The sequence below is a fragment of the Lutra lutra genome, chromosome 4, assembly GCF_902655055.1.
Source record: "Lutra lutra chromosome 4, mLutLut1.2, whole genome shotgun sequence".
Lineage (NCBI taxonomy): Eukaryota > Metazoa > Chordata > Mammalia > Carnivora > Mustelidae > Lutra > Lutra lutra.
This window is the reverse complement of record NC_062281.1, coordinates 37,755,738-37,779,204: the sequence shown is the minus strand read 5'-3', so window position 1 is coordinate 37,779,204 and position 23,467 is coordinate 37,755,738. Positions and strand designations below refer to the sequence as shown.

At 35.2% G+C, this 23,467-nt stretch overlaps 1 protein-coding gene across 2 annotated transcripts in view; it reads right to left on the bottom strand.

Annotated features, from left to right (window-relative positions):
• RGS22 (regulator of G protein signaling 22) overlaps positions 1 to 23,467 on the bottom strand; it is a 108,898-nt gene that overhangs the window by 5,568 nt on the left and 79,863 nt on the right. For both annotated transcript variants that reach the window (XM_047728135.1, XM_047728136.1), the window contains 7 exons: positions 21,639 to 21,811; positions 20,552 to 20,714; positions 17,443 to 17,601; positions 14,835 to 14,903; positions 12,010 to 12,171; positions 8,306 to 8,485; positions 4,248 to 4,406 (listed from right to left, as the gene is read on the bottom strand). In XM_047728135.1, coding sequence (XP_047584091.1) covers positions 4,248 to 4,406; positions 8,306 to 8,485; positions 12,010 to 12,171; positions 14,835 to 14,903; positions 17,443 to 17,601; positions 20,552 to 20,714; positions 21,639 to 21,811 — 1,065 coding nt within the window. The remainder of the gene's footprint in view (positions 1 to 4,247; positions 4,407 to 8,305; positions 8,486 to 12,009; positions 12,172 to 14,834; positions 14,904 to 17,442; positions 17,602 to 20,551; positions 20,715 to 21,638; positions 21,812 to 23,467) is intronic.

Genomic DNA, 23,467 nt, shown 5'->3' with positions numbered 1-23,467 from the left:
TTCACTGAACTTAAAAGAAGACAGAAGAAAAAGATAAAAGTCTCTTAACAGTGAAGGTACAAGGTAGTCAAGGGAGAAGAAATTTGATTGGATAGGGGATTTAAACACATATTATTTATGTACACTCTGTTTCTGATCCATGTAAATGTATATAAATGATATATAATATGTATATAAATCATATATATTGGATCAAAAGATTTATATATACATATACATGCACACACATATACAATATGTATATAAATCCCCACCCAAAACTTAGCAAAAACATAAACCAATAAACTCAAGAACCAATCAATCCTCAACACAAATCCAAAGAAATCCACACAAGACATATCATAATCAAATTCTGAAAACTAAAGACAAAGAAAAAATCTTGAAAATGGTATGTGATGATTCTTTATATGGAAAGCCCAAAAGACTCTACCCCCAAACTACTAGAACTCATACAGCAATTCAGCAACGTGGCAGGATACAAAGTCAATGTACAGAAATCAGTGGCTTTCTTATACACTAACAATGAAAATACAGAAAGGGAAATTAGAGAATCGATTCCATTTACTATAGCACCAAGAACCATAAGATACCTGGGAGTAAACCTAACCAAAGAGGTAAAGAAACTGTACTCAAGGAACTACAGAACACTCATGAAAGAAATTGAAGAAGACACAAAAAGATGGAAAACCATTCCATGCTCTTGGATCGGGAGAATAAACATTGTTAAAATGTCTATACTGCCTAGAGCAATCTATACTTTTAATGCCATTCCGATCAAAATTCCACCGGTATTTTTCAAAGAGCTGGAGCAAATAATCCTAAAATTTGTATGGAATCAGAAGAGAGCCGAATCGCTAAGGAAATGTTGAAAAACAAAAATAAAACTGGGGGCATCACGTTACCTGATTTCAAGCTTTACTACAAAGCTGTGATCACCAAGACAGCATGGTACTTGCATAAAAACAGACACATAGACCAGTGGAACAGAGTAGAGAGCCCAGGTATGGACCCTCAACTCTATGGTCAAATAATCTTCAACAAAACAGGAAAAAATATACAGTGGAAAAAAGACAGTCTCTTCAATAAATGGTGCTGGGAAAAGTGGGCAGCTATATGTAGAAGAATGAAACTTGACCATTCTCTTACATCGTATACAACAATAAACTCAAAATGGATAAAAGACCTCAACGTGAGACAGGAATCCATCAGAATCCTAGAGGAGAACATAGGCAGTAACCTCTTTGATATCAGCCACAGCTTTCAAGATATGTCTCCAAAGGCAAAGGAAACAAAAGCGAAGATGAACTTTTGGGACTTCATCAAGATCAAAAGCTTCTGCACAGCAAAGGAAACAGTCAACAAAACAAAGAGGCAACCCACAGAATGGGAGAAGATATTTGCAAATGACAGTACAGACAAAAGGTTGATATCCAGGATCTATAAAGAACTCCTCAAACTCAACACACACAAAACAGACAATCATATCACAAAATGGGCAGAAGATATGAACAGACACTTCTCCAATGAAGACATACAAATGGCTATCAGACACATGAAAAAATGTTCATCCTCACTAGCCGTCAGGGAGATCCAAATTAAAACCTCATTGAGATACTACCTTATACCAGTTAGAATGGCCAAAAATAGCAAGACAGGAAACAACATGTGTTGGAGGGGTTGTGGAGAAAGGGGAACCCTCTTACACTGTTGGTGGGAATGCAAGTTGGTGCAGCCACTTTGGAGAACAGTGTGGAGATTCCTCAAGAAATTAAAAAGAGAGCTTCCCTATGACCCTGCAATTGCACTACTGGGTATTTACCCCAAAGATACAGATGTAGTGAAAAGAAGTACCATCTGTACCACAATGTTTATAGCAGCAATGGCCATGGTCGCCAACTGTGGAAAGAACCAAGATGCCCTTCAACAGATGAATGGATAAGGAAGATGTGGTCCATATACACTATGGAGTATTATGCCTCCATCAGAAAGGATGAATACCCAACTTTTGTAGCAACATGGACGAGACTGGAAGAGATTATGCTGAGTGAAATAAGTCAAGCAGAGAGAGTCAATTATCATATGGTTTGACTTATTTGTAGAGCATAACAAATGGCATGGAGGACAAGGGGAGATGGAGAGGAGGAGGGAGTTGAGGGAAATTGGAAGGGGAGGTGAACCATGAGAGACTATGGACTCTGAAAAACAATCTGAGGGTTTTGAAGGGGTGGGGGGTGGGAGGTTGGGGAACCAGGCGGTGGGTATTAGAGAGGGCACGGATTGCATGGAGCATTGGGTGTGGTGCAAAAACAATGAATACTGTTATGCTGAAAAGAAATTAAAAAATTTTTTAAAAAGAGGTAAAAAAAAAGGAAAGTGGTATGTGAGAAACAATACCTTATCTATAGGGAAAAGAAAGAATAAAATAACAGCTCTTCGAGCATCAAGAAGGAAGAAAAATTGAAAGAGCAAAAGTATGGGTTAATAGAATAGACTTTTCTTCTTTCTTTGAGTTTCCTCATTTATGTTTGAGGGTTGAGGCAAAAATTATAAAATGTCAGAGTTTTCATTTTGTTTTATTCTTATGATGGCTTTATATAGATATCACCTGTCATTTTCTGCTCATTTTGAAATGACTTATATTTTTCTCAACCACCAGTAATAGTGATGTGGTTTTGATGTGGTTCTCAGTATAGGTTGAGGAAATATTTAAAATAAATATAAACAGGTGAGGGAAAAAGACTTAAAGGGGGAGAGTAATTCCTAGACTCTACTCAAACTGGTAAAATGTCAACACTAATTGACTGGGAAAAATCACATATCTATAATGTAATATCTAAACCAACCACTAAAACATCTAAACGAAGATACACCCAAATAAAATTCTAAGAAATAGACAAGTAATCCACAGAAATGCAGACAAAGGAAACAGAATAAAATGAAAAACAGAAGGAACAATCAAAACAAGAAATAAAATGGAAGACTTAACTAACATATAAAAAACTACACTAAAGATAAAGAGACTAAATACACCAATTAAAAGACAGAAGATTAGCAGAATAGAGTTTTTACAAAACCACCATGACCCAACTCTATCCTGTATATTTGAATAGAAAAGATACACCATACAAATATCAAAACAGAGCAAGCTGCTTCTGCAGCTTTGGAGGAGTTTGGCAGTTTTTTGAGAACCTCTATAGTTCTCTATATTGTTTATAAAACTGTATACATATATGCATAAGACACTATCTTTAAAAAGATCTGGAAGAATATAGCCCAAGCTTAGTGGTTGTTCTTGGGAATAGGGAGGGTAATAGAATTCAGAACTGGGATTAAGAGAATTTGCTCTTTCTGTAGGATTTACTCTTTCTGCAATATTTTAGAGAGGAAAAAAAAAAACACAAATGAGGCAAAATGTTAGCAGTGTTTACTTTGACCTGTGTAGATATGAGCATTATTATCTTACTTCTGCATCTTTCAATAACTTTTAAATTTCTTTTTAAAAATAGAATAAGCATAAGCTTATAAATAAATAAAACACATTAGTTGGGAGCCTTTACCCTTTTTCAATTCAAAGAAAATGGATAAATATAAGGATAGACAGATGAATGGATGAATAAATGGACAGACTAACAGACAAATAGGCAGGTTGGGCAATTTATAATTCATATTTATAAATTTCACAGTGAATGTATCATACTGTAGTTTTAATACTGAAAATGCTTTGCCATGAGTTCATGACATCTTTTCATTCATTCATTTTTTTATTCCTGATTTACTCAGTAAACAGTGATTAATAACTGAACATGTGCTGGACACTGGTCTATGTGCTATGATACACAGATGCACAAGACAGATACTATCTTTGGGAATCAGTCCTGTGAGGATGACACATGAAAAAACTTGTTCATGAGGCTATAGAAAGCATTCTCCAAGAGAGTTAGGAATGCTACTACATGAATGTGAGCTGCTTGTGTTGCCTATCAGGGTCAACGAAGCTTCCACAGGGAAGAGGTGATATTTGAGATGAATTTTGAAAATTTCACAACGAAGGCTGAAACCTTTATAAAGGATTAAAGCCACTAAAATCTGTATTCTATAACATCTCTGCATTTTCCCCTGGCCCAAATTCTTCTATAAATTCACACACATCACATACCTTTTAAAAGTATGATTCAAACCATAAGAAAAAAATAACCAAAAAATAAAAAATGAAAGTATGGTTCAACTCAAAATGAGTCTTGTCTTACCTTTGCAAATTTTTCGTCTTCTATGATTGCCAATTTTTTTTTCTGCTTATTATATTCTTGTCTCCTCTCTAAAACACTCATAATTTTTTCATCAGTTAAGTTCCTCCTAAACTCACAAAACTGAGGCCAAAATTTAAATAGAACCCCAAAAATTGTCATCTGTATAAAAAACAATGTCTCAGGTTACAATTTCATACAATGTACTGATTTAAACTCTAATTCACCATAATAATGGATTAACTATTCTATCTTTAATATACAGCATGTTTCCTCCAACTTATTGTCTCCAGACATCTTGGTATAGTTTAGCTCAGCACATGCTTATGATCAATGTTTTTTACTACCAATGAGAAGTCTTTCTTAAAAAAAAAATACACTTAAAAGTTACTTTATTCTTTATGTTTCCCTAACCAATTGATTGTATTAATAAAGAATCCATTAGGTCTTTTCAAATAAGAAATTTATGTCTTCTTTTAAAACATACACTAGTTGATCTGCCACACACTCTGCTGTTTTATGCAAGTATTCCAAATATTCGGTCCATCAAGAGGAACTCCTCTATGCCCGCCCCCCCCCTTTTCTTTCTTTTAGAGAAAGGAAATACCTCTGGAAAAGCTCTTAAACAAAGCTGCAGATCTAAGAATAAATCTTGAGTAACTTTTAAATGATATAATCTCTTTTATGTGAGAGCAAGAAAAGTAACATTTAAAAAGCAGGGTGGTATCCTGGACAAATGCTTTCTACGAGCACATTCTACATTAAGTGATTAATTGTGATATTTATAGAGATAAGAATTGTTGCTCAAATTCCCATGCCAAGTATTTCCATTAGTTCCAGAGGCATATATTACTTCCAAGAAGGTAGGACTTGCCACATCAGATCAAGCCCAACATCTTGTTGTTGGGAATGACCTTTACCTAATGCCCCGGAGAAAAATGAACCATCCCATTAGGCTCCAAGCCAACTCTTCAGGGGAAAGGAGGAATTTTTTAAAAAGCAAGCACTGCAGTGATCAAGAGTCCTCAACTGGTTGGTATATTTCATTATTCCTTTTTTCTATACACAGATATTATCAGTAATTCTAAAATTATTTACTCCTTTTAAAATACAGTTTATATGCAACTAATGAATCCTTGCGCCCTACACCAAAAACTAATGATGTAGCCAATTATATGTTGGCTAACTGAATTTAAATTAAGGGGAAAAAAAAAGACAGTTTTATCATTGAATTCTGTAGCCTCTTGGTATTTTGAATACAAAAGCTAAAAATCCTTTATTTGATGAAATATAGGCTTTTTAAAAAATTTCATTTACATTTACCTGCCACGTCTTTATTTAAGTAAGTCCCTGCTCCAATGTCAAGGGATTATGGTGGTTTTTATGCGAACTTCTTAAACTTAAATACTCTCCCTCTTCCTCCTCTATTTACCAACTATTGACCCTAAATCTCAGTTATCCTCCAAAACCTGAGTCATTCCTAGTTCTCAAATACATTGACTTCAATCTAGAAAGTCTTCCAGTACAAGTCACACAAGTAGAACACCAATTTTCAATAGGAGACATAAAACTGCTCTATTCCTAAAAGTTGCAATTACAATTTTAGGTTAATAATATATGTGCTAGTCATGAAAATTACCCCGTGTCTCCAGAACCTTAAAAGAAATCAAACTGTATGTAACAAAAGGTTTTAATAATTTTAGAGCTACTTTGCTCACTGGCAGTAGATGGGCAATGGCTTTAGTATGAATAAAAAGGGCCAGTGAAAATTTGGCTGGATGAAGAAAACTTTAAAAGTTTTGCACCCAGCTATTAGGGGTGCAGGTGGGGGACAGGCAGAGGCTAAACTGCTAACAATACTGGAACAGGCTACAGGTTTTTAAATCTACTATGCAGCCCTTTCACTCAAGTTTGCTCTCATTTCCAATTTGATCTTACTCCTTTCTGTCACAAATGATCACTTCTCATGTTCAGTCATCTAGGTGTTCAAAAATGCCTATTCTGTGCCAGGATTTGGGCCACAAGGGTAAATAAGAAACATTCCTTACCCTCAAACACCTTACAATCTAGTGGGAAAGTCAGCATGAAAATAGGCATTTTCAGTTTTGTGTGATAAACAGAGACATACACAGGATCTTACAGAAGCACAGGGGAGAGATGATAATGCAAAAAACTCAGGAGGGAAGAGAGTGAGTCTTGTCTGTGGAACTATAGATATGTCAGGAAGACTGGGGGTTGGGTAGCAGGGAGTGGTTAAGAGATATGCCTAGAGAGATAAATGAAGATGGTCTTCATGCTGAGGACAGTAGGGAGTAACTGAAATAGAAAGCAGAGAAGCGACATGATCAGATAGAAATTTTGAGAAAGGTGGCTCCGTCTGCAGTGAGTTAAATGGTTTTGAGAGAGCCCAGAGGCACGTTTGGCAGTTAATGTGAAGTATTGCAGATGTGAGCTGAGGTAATGGCACGGAGTCAGAGAAAAGTAGATAGGATGACAGATAACAAAGAGACCAATGGATAAATTTTAGGGACTGCAGATATGGGGGTAAAGGAATAAAGGAGAGGGAAGACATAAACATGGCAATCAGATCTTTGGCTGGCACACCTGGGTAGAAGGTGATGCTATTCTCTGAGCTTCCTTAGGAAATGCAGGAGGAATCCCCAGTTTGGTGGGGTGAGGACTACAAAGATTCTCTTATTTTCTGATGCTCCAAAGACTCTAAAGACATGTCCAGGACTCCATTTTAGGAAATCAAGCAGAAGGCATAGACTAGAGGACTCCAATAGAGTTTACTGGCTTCAATCCCTGGTATGGCGGAACCAACCAATATAAGCAGCTCCAGACAAGCCCTTGGAGACTCAAGGTCTTTGAGCTACATGGGCAAGCCCTGGTCTGGGTTAGCCAGTGATCTAGGCTAGGCTAAGTGTTCGCTAAGCTCTTTTCACTAACAGATACTCTAATTCTGGCACCATGTTTTCTCTATTTCTCTCCAGCACATCCTCAACGGCTCCTCTATATTTTTACTTATTTTAATGTATAATTTGGATTGAGAGTCCATTTTCAGTTTCTTAGAGGACTTAGAACACAGCTGGCTCACAAATGAATGTTAAGGAATAAGGGCCTTTTTTCCATGCTCAAGGGCAATCATATCCTAAATCTCTGTTTCGTATCACTTAAATCATGACATAGCCTTCCCTATTACCTCTATTATAATTTATTTTTCTTAATCATTTTTCAGGAACAACATCACTAAAAGGCTTTTAAAAAATGCAAATAAATTATGTTCACTCTTTTCTATTATTTATCTTAAAAAGAAGTAACTTGAGCAGGTTAACAGGCATGGTTTTCCTTTCATGAGCTTGTGTACTTTATGCTGGTCGGGTACTTAAATCTCCTCTCACTTACTTTATGAGCCATGTGAATATTCCAATCTTTAAAAATACACAAATCTTGGGACACACATATTTTACCACATATTTGTGGTAGCAGATTTTTCTAAAGGAAATAAGGATGGTGGGAAATGAAGGAGGAATTGGCTGGAGTTCCAGAAGTTAGAAACAAAAACGATAATCGTGGAGAGTCAAGGATAGTATTTAAATAACTGTATTTGCCATATAGTCTCAACAAAATAATAAGTTACTAGTTTCTTATGATCTGGGGAATATGCAAAAGTTTTTAAAGATTTTTCTATCTGTTTTAGGGGGTGGGCAGACAGAGAGTGTGAATCTCAAGCAGACTTCTTGCTGAGCACAGAATCTGAAATGGACTCGACACAGGGCTCAACCCCAGGATCCTGAGATCATAACCTGAGAGCCAAAATGCAGAGCCTGACACTTAGCCATCTGAGCCACCCAGGCACCCCTGAAAATATTTTAATTAAATAGAATAAACCCCAGTATTAAGAAGGTTGGAACCTTGTCAAATATGAATAATGCAAAAGCCTTAAAAGGATATCTAGATTGTTCATCTATTTTAAAATATGCTTACCTGCTAAAAAAAAATAAATAAATAAAAATAAATAAAAAATAAAATACCCTTAGCTGCATGCCCTCATCTCTTACCTGTGCCTCTCTAAACACATATGGTCCTAACTCCTTCCTGTGTTCAATAATCTTCTGGGCTTGCTCTACTGGAATATCAATTTGTAAAGCTGGTGGAATACTAGAATTAATAAAGCAGTGGATAATAGTCATGATCTTCTTGTGAATGATGGACTCATCACAATGCGAATGGCACAAGTCCTGAGCAAGGAGATAAGATAGAACAATATATCATTAATGCATTCATAGAATACTTTATAGAATTGTGCCAACATATCTTTCAGTAATATATACTGCTTAGCTGCAGGTCAAGAGGGCATTAGAACATCTGAAGGCTATCTTAGAAAAACAACAACAACAACAACAACACCATATCTTCGATTTCTCTTGGGTTTGAGGAACCTAACCCTTTGATGCATATACCCTATATAAACATGTTTCACTTAATCTGGAGTGCTCCTACGGCCAGGCAAAGGAAGAGCTTCAATGTCTACTTTCATTCATTGAACAAATTTATATGGAATGCCTGCTGTCTACCAGTTGAGCCCCATGACAGTACCTGCCCTTTAAAGGCTCAATCTTCCAGGAGAAGAAGCAAGAGAACACATAACTTCAATCTGAGCTAGCTAGGAAGTGCTAGAGTAGAGGCTTACACAGGGTCCGAGGCGAGCGCTGAAAACAGGCACCTAGCTCAACTGACGAGGTGGATGGAAAAGCTTTTCCAACAAGAACTGCTTCTACTCTAAGGCGACTGAGGCACAAAAAGGCAACAAAACCAGGATGCTGGCCGTGACAGGTATGTCATTATGTATCTCTTAGTATTTGCACGCTTATAGTTAACCCATTAAATTATCCTCCTTAAAACTAGTGATCATACATTTAAAAAGAGCCAGTTTTATGTCACAGTTGTGGGGCTATCATTTTTTAAAATAAAGAGGTAGCTTAGTTTGAATTATGGCATTATCATAGTTGTCAAAGACATTGTTCTCTAAATTGCTAAGAAGCAAACACATTTGGAACTTGTCATTCCAGGCTGGAAATGATAGTTTCTTATAGTTATAGTTATCTTATGATACTACGAAAGAAAGAAAAATTTGAGTGCTGGCCATATAAAATCTTGCAAATAATTTGGAATAAGTTATATATGAAACAAGCTTGATATGAATGTTACATTAAGACAAAAGTTAACATTTTTAACTCAATTTAGCATACCCTCAGAAAATGCCTATTTATACCACATATGTTTCATATGTTACCAAGAGTGTATATTTTTCCATCACTCATAAGATATCACATATAATTATTTGGTGAGCCTGATTTATAATTATGGAATATGTCTTGTGAAATAAAAACAAATTTTTGGAGTTTTCATTTTGAGGGTGAAGGGATAAAAATCAGAATTGAACTTTTTTTTTTCTAATTGTTCTGCCCTACTATATCATTATCCTAGTGAACTTTTACCTATCATTAAGGTCTCAGTTTAAACAATTTAAACAGGTTAATCAAACATTGTTCTGAATTGTGAAAATCTGGGAAGAATCTAAATCTCAATTTCTTGGCACATTACCATAATCACAGCTGGGTGGGGAGGATGGAACATAACTTAAGTGTTTAAGGGCATGAGCTTTAGCAACAGAATGCCTTGGTTCAAATTCCAGCTTTACCACTTAATTAGCTACATGATGTTAGAAGTTTCTTAACCCTTCCATGCCTTAGCTTCTTCATCTGTAAAGTGGCAAGAATAACAACTTTGACCTAATAGTATTCTTCTGAAGAATAAATTCATTATTACATGAAAAGAATTAAAACAATATCTGGCAGATAGTAAACATTTAGTAAGACTAAGCCATAATAAAGTGAGCTCAGTAAGATTTCGCCATACCAGGTAGAATGCTTTCCACCTAGCAAACACTCTCAAGACCCAATTTAAATGTTATCCCTGCCGAGAATTCCCTGACCTGCAACCCTCTCTGCATCATTCCCTCCTTGGTGCCAAAACTGTATCTAGTTAGAACATGGATCCAAATCAATATTATTTCATGATATTTGTTTTCATGGGTGTCTCCCTCCTTGAGGGAGGGCAATGTACTGCATTCACATTTTTATTCGTAGGATCTAGCATAATAGCTGGCACATTAGGTACTTAATAAATGCTAATTGAATGAGCAAATTCCCTCCTATAGCAGGATTTTGACTAGTTACCTAGAATTATATGTCCTCCGTTCTATACCACAGAGAAGATTTTTAAATGAAGACCAAGAGCAACCTTAAAGGAGAAATAGTCGCACAACTAAGGATTGACTTTGAATGAATGGGTGGTTCTTTTTTTTACTTTATTTACTTATTTATTCATTTAATTTTATTTTTTCAGTGTTCCAAGATTCATTGTTTATGCACCACACCCAGTGCTCCATGCAATACATGCCCTCCTTAATACCCACCACCAGGCTCACCCAAACCCCCACTGCCCTCCCCTCTAAAACCATCAGTTTGTTTCTCAGAATGGGTGTTTTTAAATGTCTTTCGTGCAAGGATTATTGCATTACCTCTTATCCTAGTGGGGTTGGGCTTACTCATATTCATAGCAGCTTAAAAATAATTCTGCCCACTCATATTACTGCCTATTCTGGAAAACAGACTCTACCTCCTTCTTAATTCTCAAAAAAAAATTTAATATTGCTTACCTTGTGACAGATTTTGAAAAATTTTATCTTGAAACATTTTTTTTTTCTGAGAAAATTTCTAAGGTGAGAATAGTACAAAAATTGCTCATAACAGAAAAGAATAGAAAACAGTTTCATGGTAAGTTGGAGAAAGTTTGGAAATAGATTTTATCAAGCAATTACTAACTATATAGAATAAAAATGCTGCAGAATATTAGTATTGCATAATTCATACTTAGAGTATAGACGAATTGAAAGTATTATCATCTTAACTTCCAGTTTTATTTTTATTCTTTACCTTTATAATGGGATAAATAGGCTGCTCGCTCCCTGTGGGAGCATGAAGCAGAGTCTGGATGCCTACTCTTAGGTATTTCTTGATAACATTGCATATTTAAGTCTAGATTATAATACCTAGAAAGTCCTTTCCTTTCTTCAACGCAAAGATGCAATATGGTTTCAATAAACACTTAAACTTAAACCTAAAAATAAACTACCTTTGCCCCTAAACTTGTTCTTTCAATTAATTGTTTTGTTAAAAATTTGGCCATTCTTCCTAATACAAAAGCTCCTCTCATCTCTGTTGGTTTATTTATCTATAATTGTCTATCTTTGATTACCATTGCTGACAATATAGTTGGGAGGAATTCCGATAAAGAGATCTTGGTTAAAGTACTGAATATGGATGTCTTCAGGAAGAAATGTGTATGGTCCATTTATAGAGGAGTGATAGGCAGAAATACAGTTAAAATTCTTTTCAGGAAGGATCTCACTAAATCATAATATATGTGAATATGTAATATATGTGACTATGTTGAAAAATCTAATTCTATCATTTCAGGGCTCACTCTTACTTTTCACTGTATAATAAGAAATGTGCCTAACATAGAACAATAAACACCTTAATAGTTATGTATTGGTCTGAAGATGAAACAATTGGGATATCTCATAAAAATCTTGTCTATGGAGTCACAGGTAAGAATCTGATGTGTTAAGACATTTCCTACACACACACACACACACACACACAAAGGTGGTTTTCTCAAGCTTCTAATATGATACCTTATATTTTTGTACTTCTTGCCAAAAGAGTACATCATTTTCCAAAAAATCTCCTTTTAGTGCCACAAACCGTTGAAACTGTCTTGCAGTAATTGGATTCAATAATGCTTTACGAAAAGCAATGATTTCACAAGACGAAGATATCCACTTACTCTCCACAGGCTGTCCAAAGTAGATAATATAGAAAATTAGCTGTATTCTAAAAAGTAATAATAAGGTCATTTATTAGGCTAAAAATTACCAACTTCAACCTCCTTTATTTTGGGCTGTTGGAATTTATGGCATGGATACAACAGAATTTGGCAACTTATACCTCTCTGTTCTTCTCTCTTTTGTCTCCATAATTTTATGGCATAATTTTTTTCATTTATGAATATTTTTATTGAGGTATAATTGACATGTAACATTGTATTAGTCTCAGCTATACAACATAATGATTCAGTATTTATATATGCTGCCAAATGTTTACCACAATAAGTAGTTACTATCAGTCTTCATACAATGATACAGAACATTTCTGTTTATGAATATAGCATTTAAGATTTACCTTTAATAACTCTCAAATATGCAATGAAATACAATGTTATTGACGCTAGTCACCATCCTATAAAATTATATCCCCAAGACCTACTTATTTCATAACTAGAACTGAAACCTCTTGACTCCATTCATTTCACTTAACATCCCACCCTCCTGTCCTCTGGGAACCAACCTTCTGGTTCTCTGTCGTCCATGAGTTTTATTTGATCTTGTTCAATTTTTAAAGAGGTAGAGAGAAAAAGAAATGATTGGATGATTCAGAACATATAACTACGTTGTTTAAGAATGTTAAGAATCATTACAGTTTGGGACTATGGTGAAAAACTACATTTTAATGCATTGTGTGAATTCTGTACCTAAACAGAAAAATGCAACCATAATTTTATGATTATATATTGTTACATTATTATTATGTATTTTAAAACTACATATTATTATACATGTATCATGTTATATATTAAATATAACTCGCTTGCCTTTTAAAAAATAAGACCACTAGAACATTTAAGATATTTTTTCTAAATCTTACAAAAAAAATTACCAATTAATCCTGTTAATTTAAGCAGGAAATTTGCTGTGGAGATTCTAACTAGAAAACAAATCATATTTTTAGGTGAGACATCTTCATATTATTTTAATAAAAACTGATATTAGTACTTGATAACAAGAAGAAAAATCATTACTACATTATTTTTAGTAATAAGCTTCTTCTGACTGAGGATTTACTTTACAAAACAAAAAAGCCAGATGGACCTATGATGTGTTAGTAACGCTTACAAGTATTACTTAGTTTGTATCTTCACAGTTTTGAAATACAAGATGTTTACTTTCTAAGTTTTGACCATTTTAGATCACATATCCATCCCTCTTTAGCCTCTCAGATTAAAAAACATAAGACATAGATTTTACTGAATTTACTGAATAGAACATTTTTTTTTTACTGGATAAATTTTATTGAAGTTCCCCAAATCTGAGTTTAGTCTACAATCATGCAAAGAAGCACCATTCCAAAGGCAATGTTTTAAATGAATTTAGGAATTACAGTAACTCTCAGTCAAAACACATGATAAATATCCATCACTGACAATGCATTAAATAAATTTCCTGAAACAAATCATGTGTGACTATCAGCATAAGTGTTGAAGAAAGTTATGTACAAAGCACTATGGGAACACAAAAGGAGTAACTCATTCTGCCCAGAGGAGCAAAAGCTTTGCAGAAGAGTCTTGAGGATAACATTTGAATTGAAAACTGAAAAGGGAAGGCAATACTAGGCAATTGAGGTGAACAGCAGTGCCTTAACCCTGATAAAGTGATTAGACGCCTAACATGTTTTAGTGAGGCACATATTCTCTGGTCAAAAAGTTAAGACCTCACCATACGTTCTGTATTAAAATTACACCCCTATAAATAGGAATAATTACGTATTAGACTGGGATGTTTATTTAAAATGCACTCAGCAAATAATGTTTTAAGACCTACTTCTTAATATACAAAACTTAGTAATTTAACACAACAGAAAATAACATAATTTATAATGCATAATAATATGAAATGTAAGCCCATCTTCCTTAGCACTTCAACAAAAAATATAGCAAAAGACAAACATAAGAATGGCTTATTTCCTTTCAAGAGGAAAATATAGAAAAAGAGCATCCTAGCAGATACATACAATCCTCTAATAGTCAAATAAAATTTTATGTATGTAGGGGGTTACCCGGGTCTAGCCTGACATTCCAGAATAATCTGTAGAAGGATGAATACATATAAATTTATAGGCTCAAAAGGAAGACTGTGTTTATCATGCTTGTTAAGAAGCAAAACAGGCAATTTCTAATTAGGTATCCTATTATAAAATGATAGTTTTTAATCCTTTTAAAGCCAAAATGTAACTTTCAACAGAATATAATGCAAGATAATTTAACTTGCTCATTCTGTTGCATACCTATTCTTTTTGTGCAATTCATGCTCAGTAATCAATAAGCTACCATATGTTAAAATGAACAGCTTGCCTCAATAAATCCACCACTAGCAAATTAAACTAAAGTGCATATTTAAAGTCCAATATTTAAAGCACACTTCTAGGGTTTAGCAGATCGAGAGGGTTTTAAGAAGAGGGCTCTGGCAGAATCACCCTCTCCCCCAGATTCCATCAGCCAATTAAACAGAGTCAGTGGCTTAGAAAGCAGTGTCTACAATGAGGGTCTTTGAACAAGTAGGGGAGGAAAAAAATAATACTTTGACAGAGTGGAGGGGCAAGAGGAAGACTATAACAAACTACTTGCCTTCCAGACCCCGATCTTCCTTTCATGCTTCTGTAACAAGAGCTCTTCAGCTATGTCCTTCATCTGTACCTGAAAGCAAAACCAATTATTTTATCCCAATTATTCAGAATGTCTACCTTTTTTTACATCATTTACTAATTTAATAGCTTTTATTTTATTTTTTAAAAAATATTTATTTATTTCTTTAAAAGAGTGTGCACTAGTGGGGTGAGGGGCAGAGGGAGAGAAAGAGAGAGAGAAAATCTCAAGCAGACACCATGCTGACCACAGAGCCCCACGTAGGGCTCAATCCCACCATCCTGAGAACACAACCTGAGTGGAAACCAATAGTTGGCTGCCCAACTGACTGCACCACCCAGGTGCCCCTAATTTAACAGCTTTTAAAAATGAGGTAAGGGGCGCCTGGGTGGCTCAGTGGGTTAAGCCGCTGCCTTCGGCTCAGGTCATGATCTCGGGGTCCTGGGATCGAGTCCCGCATCAGGCTCTCTGCTCAGCAGGGAGCCTGCTTCCCTTCCCCTCTCTCTGCCTGCCTCTCTGTCTACTTGTGATCTCTCTCTCTGTCAAATAAATAAACAAAATCTTAAAAAAAAAAAAATGAGGTAAAGGTCAGCATGGATAAGAGATAATGCAGTTTAGGAGAAAAAAGACCAGACTTAGAAAGGGAAGCTCTCCCTAGGTGCCTGGCAAGTCACTCAAATTCTCTGAACAGTTTCCCTGTCTGCAAAATTAAGCTAATAATACCTAAGTGTGTTGCCCCAAATGTGGATAATAGTTCACTTTGGGTCCCCTGGAAATTGAAGCGGGAGAGATAATTAGGATTTCCCAGATTTTTGTGCTATTTTCTAGCCACAACTAATTTTAGAAAAGCACAGAAGTTATTCAACACAGGGAGGAAATATAGTGGATATTTCTTGAGGTTATTGCCTATATGCACTATCTTCCCTTGGGAACCACTCCTGCCAAATCTGGGCTATGTGAAACTACCTCCCTGTCTACAGCAGATAGATAGGCACTGACCTAGAGAGACCACTACTGGATCATAGGTGCTGCTTTTTGATAGCCACAGCTAGAGAAAAGATCTAGGAACTTCTGCTGGATGTCCAGGGCTGTCCCAGCCCCTGGCCTTTCTAGAGCTTGGGTGTCAACTCTTCCCCTCAGTGTGTGAGATGTTCTAGCACCATTTTATAACAAATTCTCTCCTTTCTCCTTGGCTGAAGGTTGCCAGAAACAGTTTATGTTGTTTGCCACCCAAAGAACGCTAAGTCAGTCAGGAAACGGTTATAAGTTACAATAAAGTTATTGTGGTCAACATAGTGAAAAAACGTGGTAAATAATATTAGTAAGCCAAAGCCTAAAGAAAGGAAATGAGGAGATTTGAGTTGCCTCAAAGCTTATTTCCAGGAACTTTTTGCCTGAAACAAGTCAGCTCTTCTTCAGACTATAAATTCTATTTTTCCCAGCTGTATTGTGTTTTCCATAATTTAAGGTGCTCATAAGACTAAGGATTATTTCCAAATAAGCAAGGTTCAAAGTGTTTGATAAATTGAATATAGAGGACAGTTCTTTTAGATTCTTCCTGATCAACACTAATGGCATGTACTTTTGCATACTAGAGCCCAAAATTTCACCTTCTGTCCCTTTATGTTATTTTTGTAAAGATAAGGTTTGCCTGTGTTTGGTGTGACAATGACATTTTAAATTATCAAAGTAACACAAACTTTTTATAAAGTGCAAACAAAGCAAAAACCAAACAAAAACAAAAGACACCCCATTTCACAAAGTAAAAATCCTTCCTATTCCCCAGGAGGCAGATACTTCTAGACTTTTTTCATAAAGACAAATACAGATAGAAAAATAAATACATAAATCGATACAGAGATATAAGAACATGTAATGGGATTATCTTCTATATGCTATTCTGCATCAGCTTGTTTCCCTCAAGAAATCATCTTTCATATCAGTTCCTGCTGAAATCTCATTTTTATATTTTAATCTCATTTTATATAGAAATCTTCATAGCACAGAATTATCATAAAGCATTTAACTATTCCCCCTTGTATATCCTTGACCGTTTATATGAAGACTTCATAACAATAAAAAAATAACACCTAGATTAATAAGTACTATTTGAATCTTCGTTGTGTGCAAGGTACCACGCTAAGAAACTACACATACCTTCTTTCATTTCATCTTCACAATTATCTTAGGAAGCAATTACTCTTATTAACCCCAGTTATTTTTCAAATGAGGAAACTAAGGTTATAAAACTTAAAAGCTGTTGGGGGAACCTGGCTGGCTCAGTCAAGTAGAACGTGAGACTCTTGATCTTGAGGTCATGAGTTCGAGCTCCATGTTGAGTGTAGAGATTACGTAAAGTGTAAATGAATGAATGAATGAATGAAATATACTTAAAAAAAAACAACAACAAAAAACCTTGAAAGTGAACAGTTAACACATGGCAGGGTTGAGGCAAAACCTTGGGAAGGCTGACTCCATGTTCTTAACCACTGCACCATAGAAGTTCAATTGCTGGGTCCACGGGTAGACACATGTGATGTTTTAAGAGGTACTGCCTATTGCTATGCAAATATTCCACTAACTGATATACCTTTATCTTTTGGCGTGCTGCAAACTGTTCACTTGCAAGAAACAACGGCAACCACACGTTTTCCAGCTTATTGAGGACGTGCTTCTGAACTTCAAGCAGGACAGGGGCATCAAGCTGCTCATGGAGCATTCTTCCCCAGCCACCACTTAAATTCATTATCTAAGAAAGTACAAAGGAAACAGAGAAACAGCAAACTCCTGTTTTAGTGAAGAAACACTAATAGTCATTCATTTATCCATCTACTCCCAAACCGTTTCCCAAGCACGCGTTAGGTAGCACAACTGTCATTTGCTGAAAGATATCTCCTGGCTCTATTGTGGAATGGTAAAAATCTAGAACTCCCCTATAACATCAAACAGACAATTGTGGTTTATGTGATGGTTTTTTTTAGATGTCTGATTTTGCTCGTGATATATTTCAGAGAACACAGGAGTTGGGTTTTTATACTGTGTGACCACAAGCAATGCCATTTTTTTCTCCACAGCCTCAGCATCTTCAACTATGAAATGAGGGGAATTGTTAGTCTATGTGTTCTCTAAAGGCTCGTCCAGGTCTAAGATTCTATGAATCTGTGATTCTGGTCAAGTTGACTAGTTGGAGAAAGCATTTTCTTTTGTGTATGAGGAAAATGGGGCATGAATTACCTAGGAGACAACCTTGACTCATAAATTCTAAATAGGCACAAACAAATGTTGGGTTGGACGTGGTGGGATGAGGATGGTCCTAGCAATGCAGAGCTGCTGCAACAACTCTGAAGAAGAAAACAGAAGCAGCAGAAGTAGAGAGAGACCATGTTATACAGAGAAGAGTCTCTGACCTGCACAGGAGACACCTTTTACAAAATATAATTTCTTGGTGGCCCAGATCTTCCTTCTGTAGAAGTCTCAGCTTCAACAAGCCACAAGTGACTATTTCCTGCTATAAATCATTGTTTTCTGCCTGTTCTGTGCACGTACCATTCAAAACTTCTGGGCTCCTCACTGGAAAAATTACCTCCTTCCTAGTTCACCTTTGATTAATAAAATCAATCAAATCTTACTAATAATTGTTAAAAGATGAGAAACCCTCATAGCCATCCTTTAATAATACTGATTTTTTTTATATAAAAAAGGAAGGAAAAAGAAAAAGAGGAAAAGACTGCTTTGCTGATCAAAATGCAAACTTGGCCCACCCAGCTGAAATTAGAACTAGCAAGATCTATATGGAATGTAATGTGATATGAATATCCGTAAGTATAAAATACTTAAACAAAAATAAAAGTAAGGCCAGAGATAAGGAAGAAAGGTCATTGAGGACACTCTCTGGAGTAAACACAGTCATTTGCTGTGATAGCAATGAATCACTTTTTCTACTGAATTTGAAGTTCTCAGCATGTTCTAGTATGGAAGGTTCACACAGTAGCATCAGATACCAGGAACCCTCATACAGTATATCACAAGCCAAACAGAAAACAAATGCCTTCCATGTGTTTATTTCATACTTGTGCTTATTGAGATACTCAATACTTTTGCTAATACAGCCCAGATTTGGATCTCAGGGAACTAATTGCAAGGCATTTTGTCAACGTTGCTTAATTTCAGAATTCCTTCTCCTTCTTATTCCCAAAAAGTATTGCTTATTTTACCCCTGTAAGATCTAGCTTTTTAATGTGGTATGCCCTACTTATGAACACTTCTGTATTTTCCTTTAATTGACTGAATTTAGCATTTATCTGAAACTTGTATTTTATAGATGTACACCATTAAAATAGATATCCTTTTAAACTACCAAAATAAAAATATCAAACACTACACCTTTGATCTCCAGGTAGTAATGTGGTACTAGCAAACTTCAAACTCATTACAGTACTTAATTCTTTACATTTCAAAAGCATAAAAATGGAACCATATTTCATGTGATCAAAGTGTTACATGAACACTCAGTCACACTGCTGAATTCCCGTCTGGCCTTTTTGCCATAAATAATGACACCACATAGTGTAAGAATGACATATAGTAATAATGACAGTAATAATATAGTAAATAATGACAACATATATCACAGGCATTCGTATTTGCTGAATGAATGGATGACCGGATGAATAAAAGCTATTTTTGTTCTATAAATTACTTTAAAAAATAACAGTTTTATAGTATACTTGAGTGAATTTTAAAGGCATTTAATTTGTAGATACTTAGAAATAACTTAAAAAGTTAAGATCTTCAAAGTATCTAACATATAAATCATAAAAGCAAAGCAAAATAGATGACTTTCAAGTTGTTGACAAAAAGAAATAAATTACTGGTTTTCAACCACAATGACCTCACACCAGTCAGAATGGCTAAAATTAACAAGTGAGGAAACAACAGATGTTGGTGAGGATGAGGATAAAGGGGAACCCTCTCACACTGTCGGTGGGAATGCAAGCTGGTGCTGCCACTCGGGAAAACCATACGGAGATTTCTCAAAAGTTGAAAATAGAGCTATCCTATGACCCAGCAATTGCACTACTGGGTATTTACCCTAAAGATACAAACGTAGAGATCCAAAGGGGCACATGCACTCCAGTGTTCACAGCATCAATGTCCACGATAGCCAAACTATAGAAAGAGCCCAGATGTCCACCAACAGATGAATGGATACAGAAGATGTGGCATATAAATACAACGGAATACTACTCAACTATCAAAAAAAAATGACATCTTGCCATTTGGAATGATGTGGATGGAACTAGAGGATATTATGATAAGCAAAATATGTTACAGAGAAAGACAATTATCATATGATCTCACTGATATGTGGAATTTAAGAAACAAAACAGGATCACAGGGGAAGGGAGGGAAAAAATAAAACAAGACGAAACCAGAGAGTGAGACTAAACCATAAGAGACTCTTAATCATAGGAAATAAGCTGAAGGTTGCTGGAGGGAAGGGGGATGGGGTCACTGGGTGATGGATATTAAGGAGGGCTCATGATGTAATGAGCACAGGGTATTATTTAAGACTGATGAATCACTGAACTCTTTCTATGAAACTAATAATATACTATAGGTTAAATAATTGAATTTAAATTTTAAAAAATTACTGGTTTTCATACTTCAACAAAGAATATATGTTTACATATTGATACCTGGTCCTGCTGATATAGAGAAGCTGGACTTTGGGGACCGAAGAAATATTTTTTATTAAGGTATTTGTTTTTAATATATATAGATTTTTCTTCCCTTTGCTTTCGGTCTCCGTAAACTATTCTTCTGAACTGTTCAATGTCCGTCCAGCACATAAGGTCCATACTAAAATGAAAACAAAAACAAAGTACAGGCCTTTTAATTTTTTTTCTCTGAATTCTATTAACCCACCCAAAAAGTTGTTGTCTTAACTAGTTAGCGAACTGATTAGGTCATGAAACTAATGAGTTCAATAATATGCCTAATCCTAGCTAAATATATGAATGAACACGGGAGTACTGGGATCAGAAAAGAATCTACTACTGTTATTGACAGGTTCTCAAGAGTTCCTCCATCAATGCTGGACTCATATTGTTTATATCAAATCTGGGAAAATTTCCATCTACTGCATGTTTATTTGGCAACATGCTAAATTCACAATTCCCATCAATAAGAAGGGAAACTATATATGTGAAATTTGGCTCCCAGGTCTAAACCTTTTCTGCTAACCTGGGAGAAAATTATTGGAAAAATATATGATCAATATTTCAGCGTACATTACATAAATATGTCATAAGTTTCCAAGATTCTGTGCAAAACTAGTATTTCATTGATGTATTAGCTAATAAAAATCACAAGTATTATAGTGATAATTTCAACAGTTTAGAAAAATACAAAGGAGATACTTTTTAGAAATACTAATTAAAGCAGCTGTCTAGAAAAATGCAAAAGAAAGAAAGAGTAGAAAAGCAAAAGAATAAAACACTTTGGTGTTTTTATTTAGCCAATGCTAAAAACTACTAACAAATCTTATTCAACGACTTGAAATAACATTGGGAGGTTGCTCTTATCAAAATGCACTCCCCAACAAAAAGTTACCATACAGATTTCAAAGAGGTATGCTCATTACTTTTTACTGTCATGGGTGAAATCTTGCACCAAATCACTTTTATAATATGTTCAATCAAAATAAGTAGCTTAAAAACATAAGTAGCTTAGAAAATGATGCTTTAAGGGAGAAATACATTTTAAAATGCTTATGTTCCTTACCTTGAAGAATGAGCCTCAAGAAACTGGCGGAAATGTTCAAACTCCAGTTTGTTGTTAAGCAGGTCATTAAAATTAAAGTGCTTATATTCTTCAGGAACATTATTCCAGTATTCTGGCTTTTTAGAGACCTCAGGAAGCCGTGAAATACCAGTTCCAGTTTCACTAGCAGTGTCCTAGTGAAATAAAAATTTTCATTAAAAAATCTCTTAAATACAGCAAATTGTTTTCCATATTTAGAAAGGGAAGTTGAAATAAAAATGAACAATTAGGCCAAAACCATCTAACAATGCAATGGTAGAAGTAGGTGAGGATCTAGAATCTGGAATCTGGCTCTAACTCCTCTCAAATTCTGTTCTGTTCCTTGCTGTTCCATTCGCTTCTTTTTAGGAACACTTAGTAAACATTTACCATATATTTGCTTATAAAATATTTAATTTTCTTATTTTTGTTAGTACAAGAGTAATATATCTTTTATAATAAGAAAACAAAAAACATACATTCTACTTACTATTCGTCTCAGAGACAACGACCGCTAACATTTTAAAATACAAATCCTCTAGTCTTTTTTGCGTACACACATGTAGTTTATTAAAAGCCAAGATTGGACTGAACAACTATGTATGGTTTTGTAACTTGGTTCTTTTTCTTAACAATGTATTATGAACATAAAATGTTCTTTTATTTATAGCAATTCTGAAAGTTATAGATAAGGCAACATAGTTTTCTAATAGCACATTCTTTACATGTAAACTTCTTCATATAAAAGTTAATGTTTAGGCATTTTAAGACCTGATGTTTTGCAGTTTATAAGTTCTATTTAAGGGCAAAGAGCTAGAGAAGCTTACTCTTTGAAAAACCTTTCCTTTCCTTATGGAATTCCTTATATAATTAATTCGCCCCTCTATTTGTGTTTGAAAAGCATCAGACCATGAGAGAGAATACCAATATTTAAAAAACCAATTTCCAGTGTGGAAAAGGATTATGGGGAGAATTACGCATTTTAGTTCATAAATTTTTAAAAACAACCTAAAATACAACTAACATGCTACATTTTAGTTCATAAGGTTAAAACACAAACTTAAAACACAATTTTATGAACATTTTCATTAAGTTTAAAATGCAACAAAATGTGCTACTTTTTGGGATTTTTATATAGTCTTTCCAAGATACTAATAAGTAGTTTCTCAAATAAAGAATTTCTGTGTTAAAAAGGCAACTATCATGAAGATTACACTTAATCATCTGAGCCCACCAGGTGCCCCTCATGAAGGTTACATTTAAAAAACTCTCCTGGGACCACCTGGGTGGCTCAGTCTGTTAGGTGTCTGACTTCAGCTCAGGTCATGATCCCAGGGTCCTGGAATCGAGTCCCATATCGGGCTCCTTGCTCAGTGGGGAGTCTGCTTCTCCTCTCCCTCTGCCTGCCACTTCCCCTGCTTGTGCCTCTCTCTCTCTGACAAGTGAAAGCTTAAAAAAAACTTTACTGTTTGTGTAAAATTTTATTGTAAAACAGTAAAAATTTGAGATAGGCACAGAGGAGAAAGTAAAACTATCACCTGAAAAAAAAAATAGATCAATAAACCTTATCACTCAGAGCTAACGGTCTTCAACATTTTGGTGAACATCTTTCCAGATGCCTCTCTTTGCATATATGAATACATGGAGAAATACATACATATAATTTTACATAAATAGGATTATATGAAACCAGTATTTTTTGTTCCCCATATTTTTTTAAAATATTTTATTTATTTATTTGACAGAGATCATAAGTAGGCAGAGAGGCAGGCAGAGAGAGGGAGGATGAAGCAGGCTCCCCACTGAGCAGA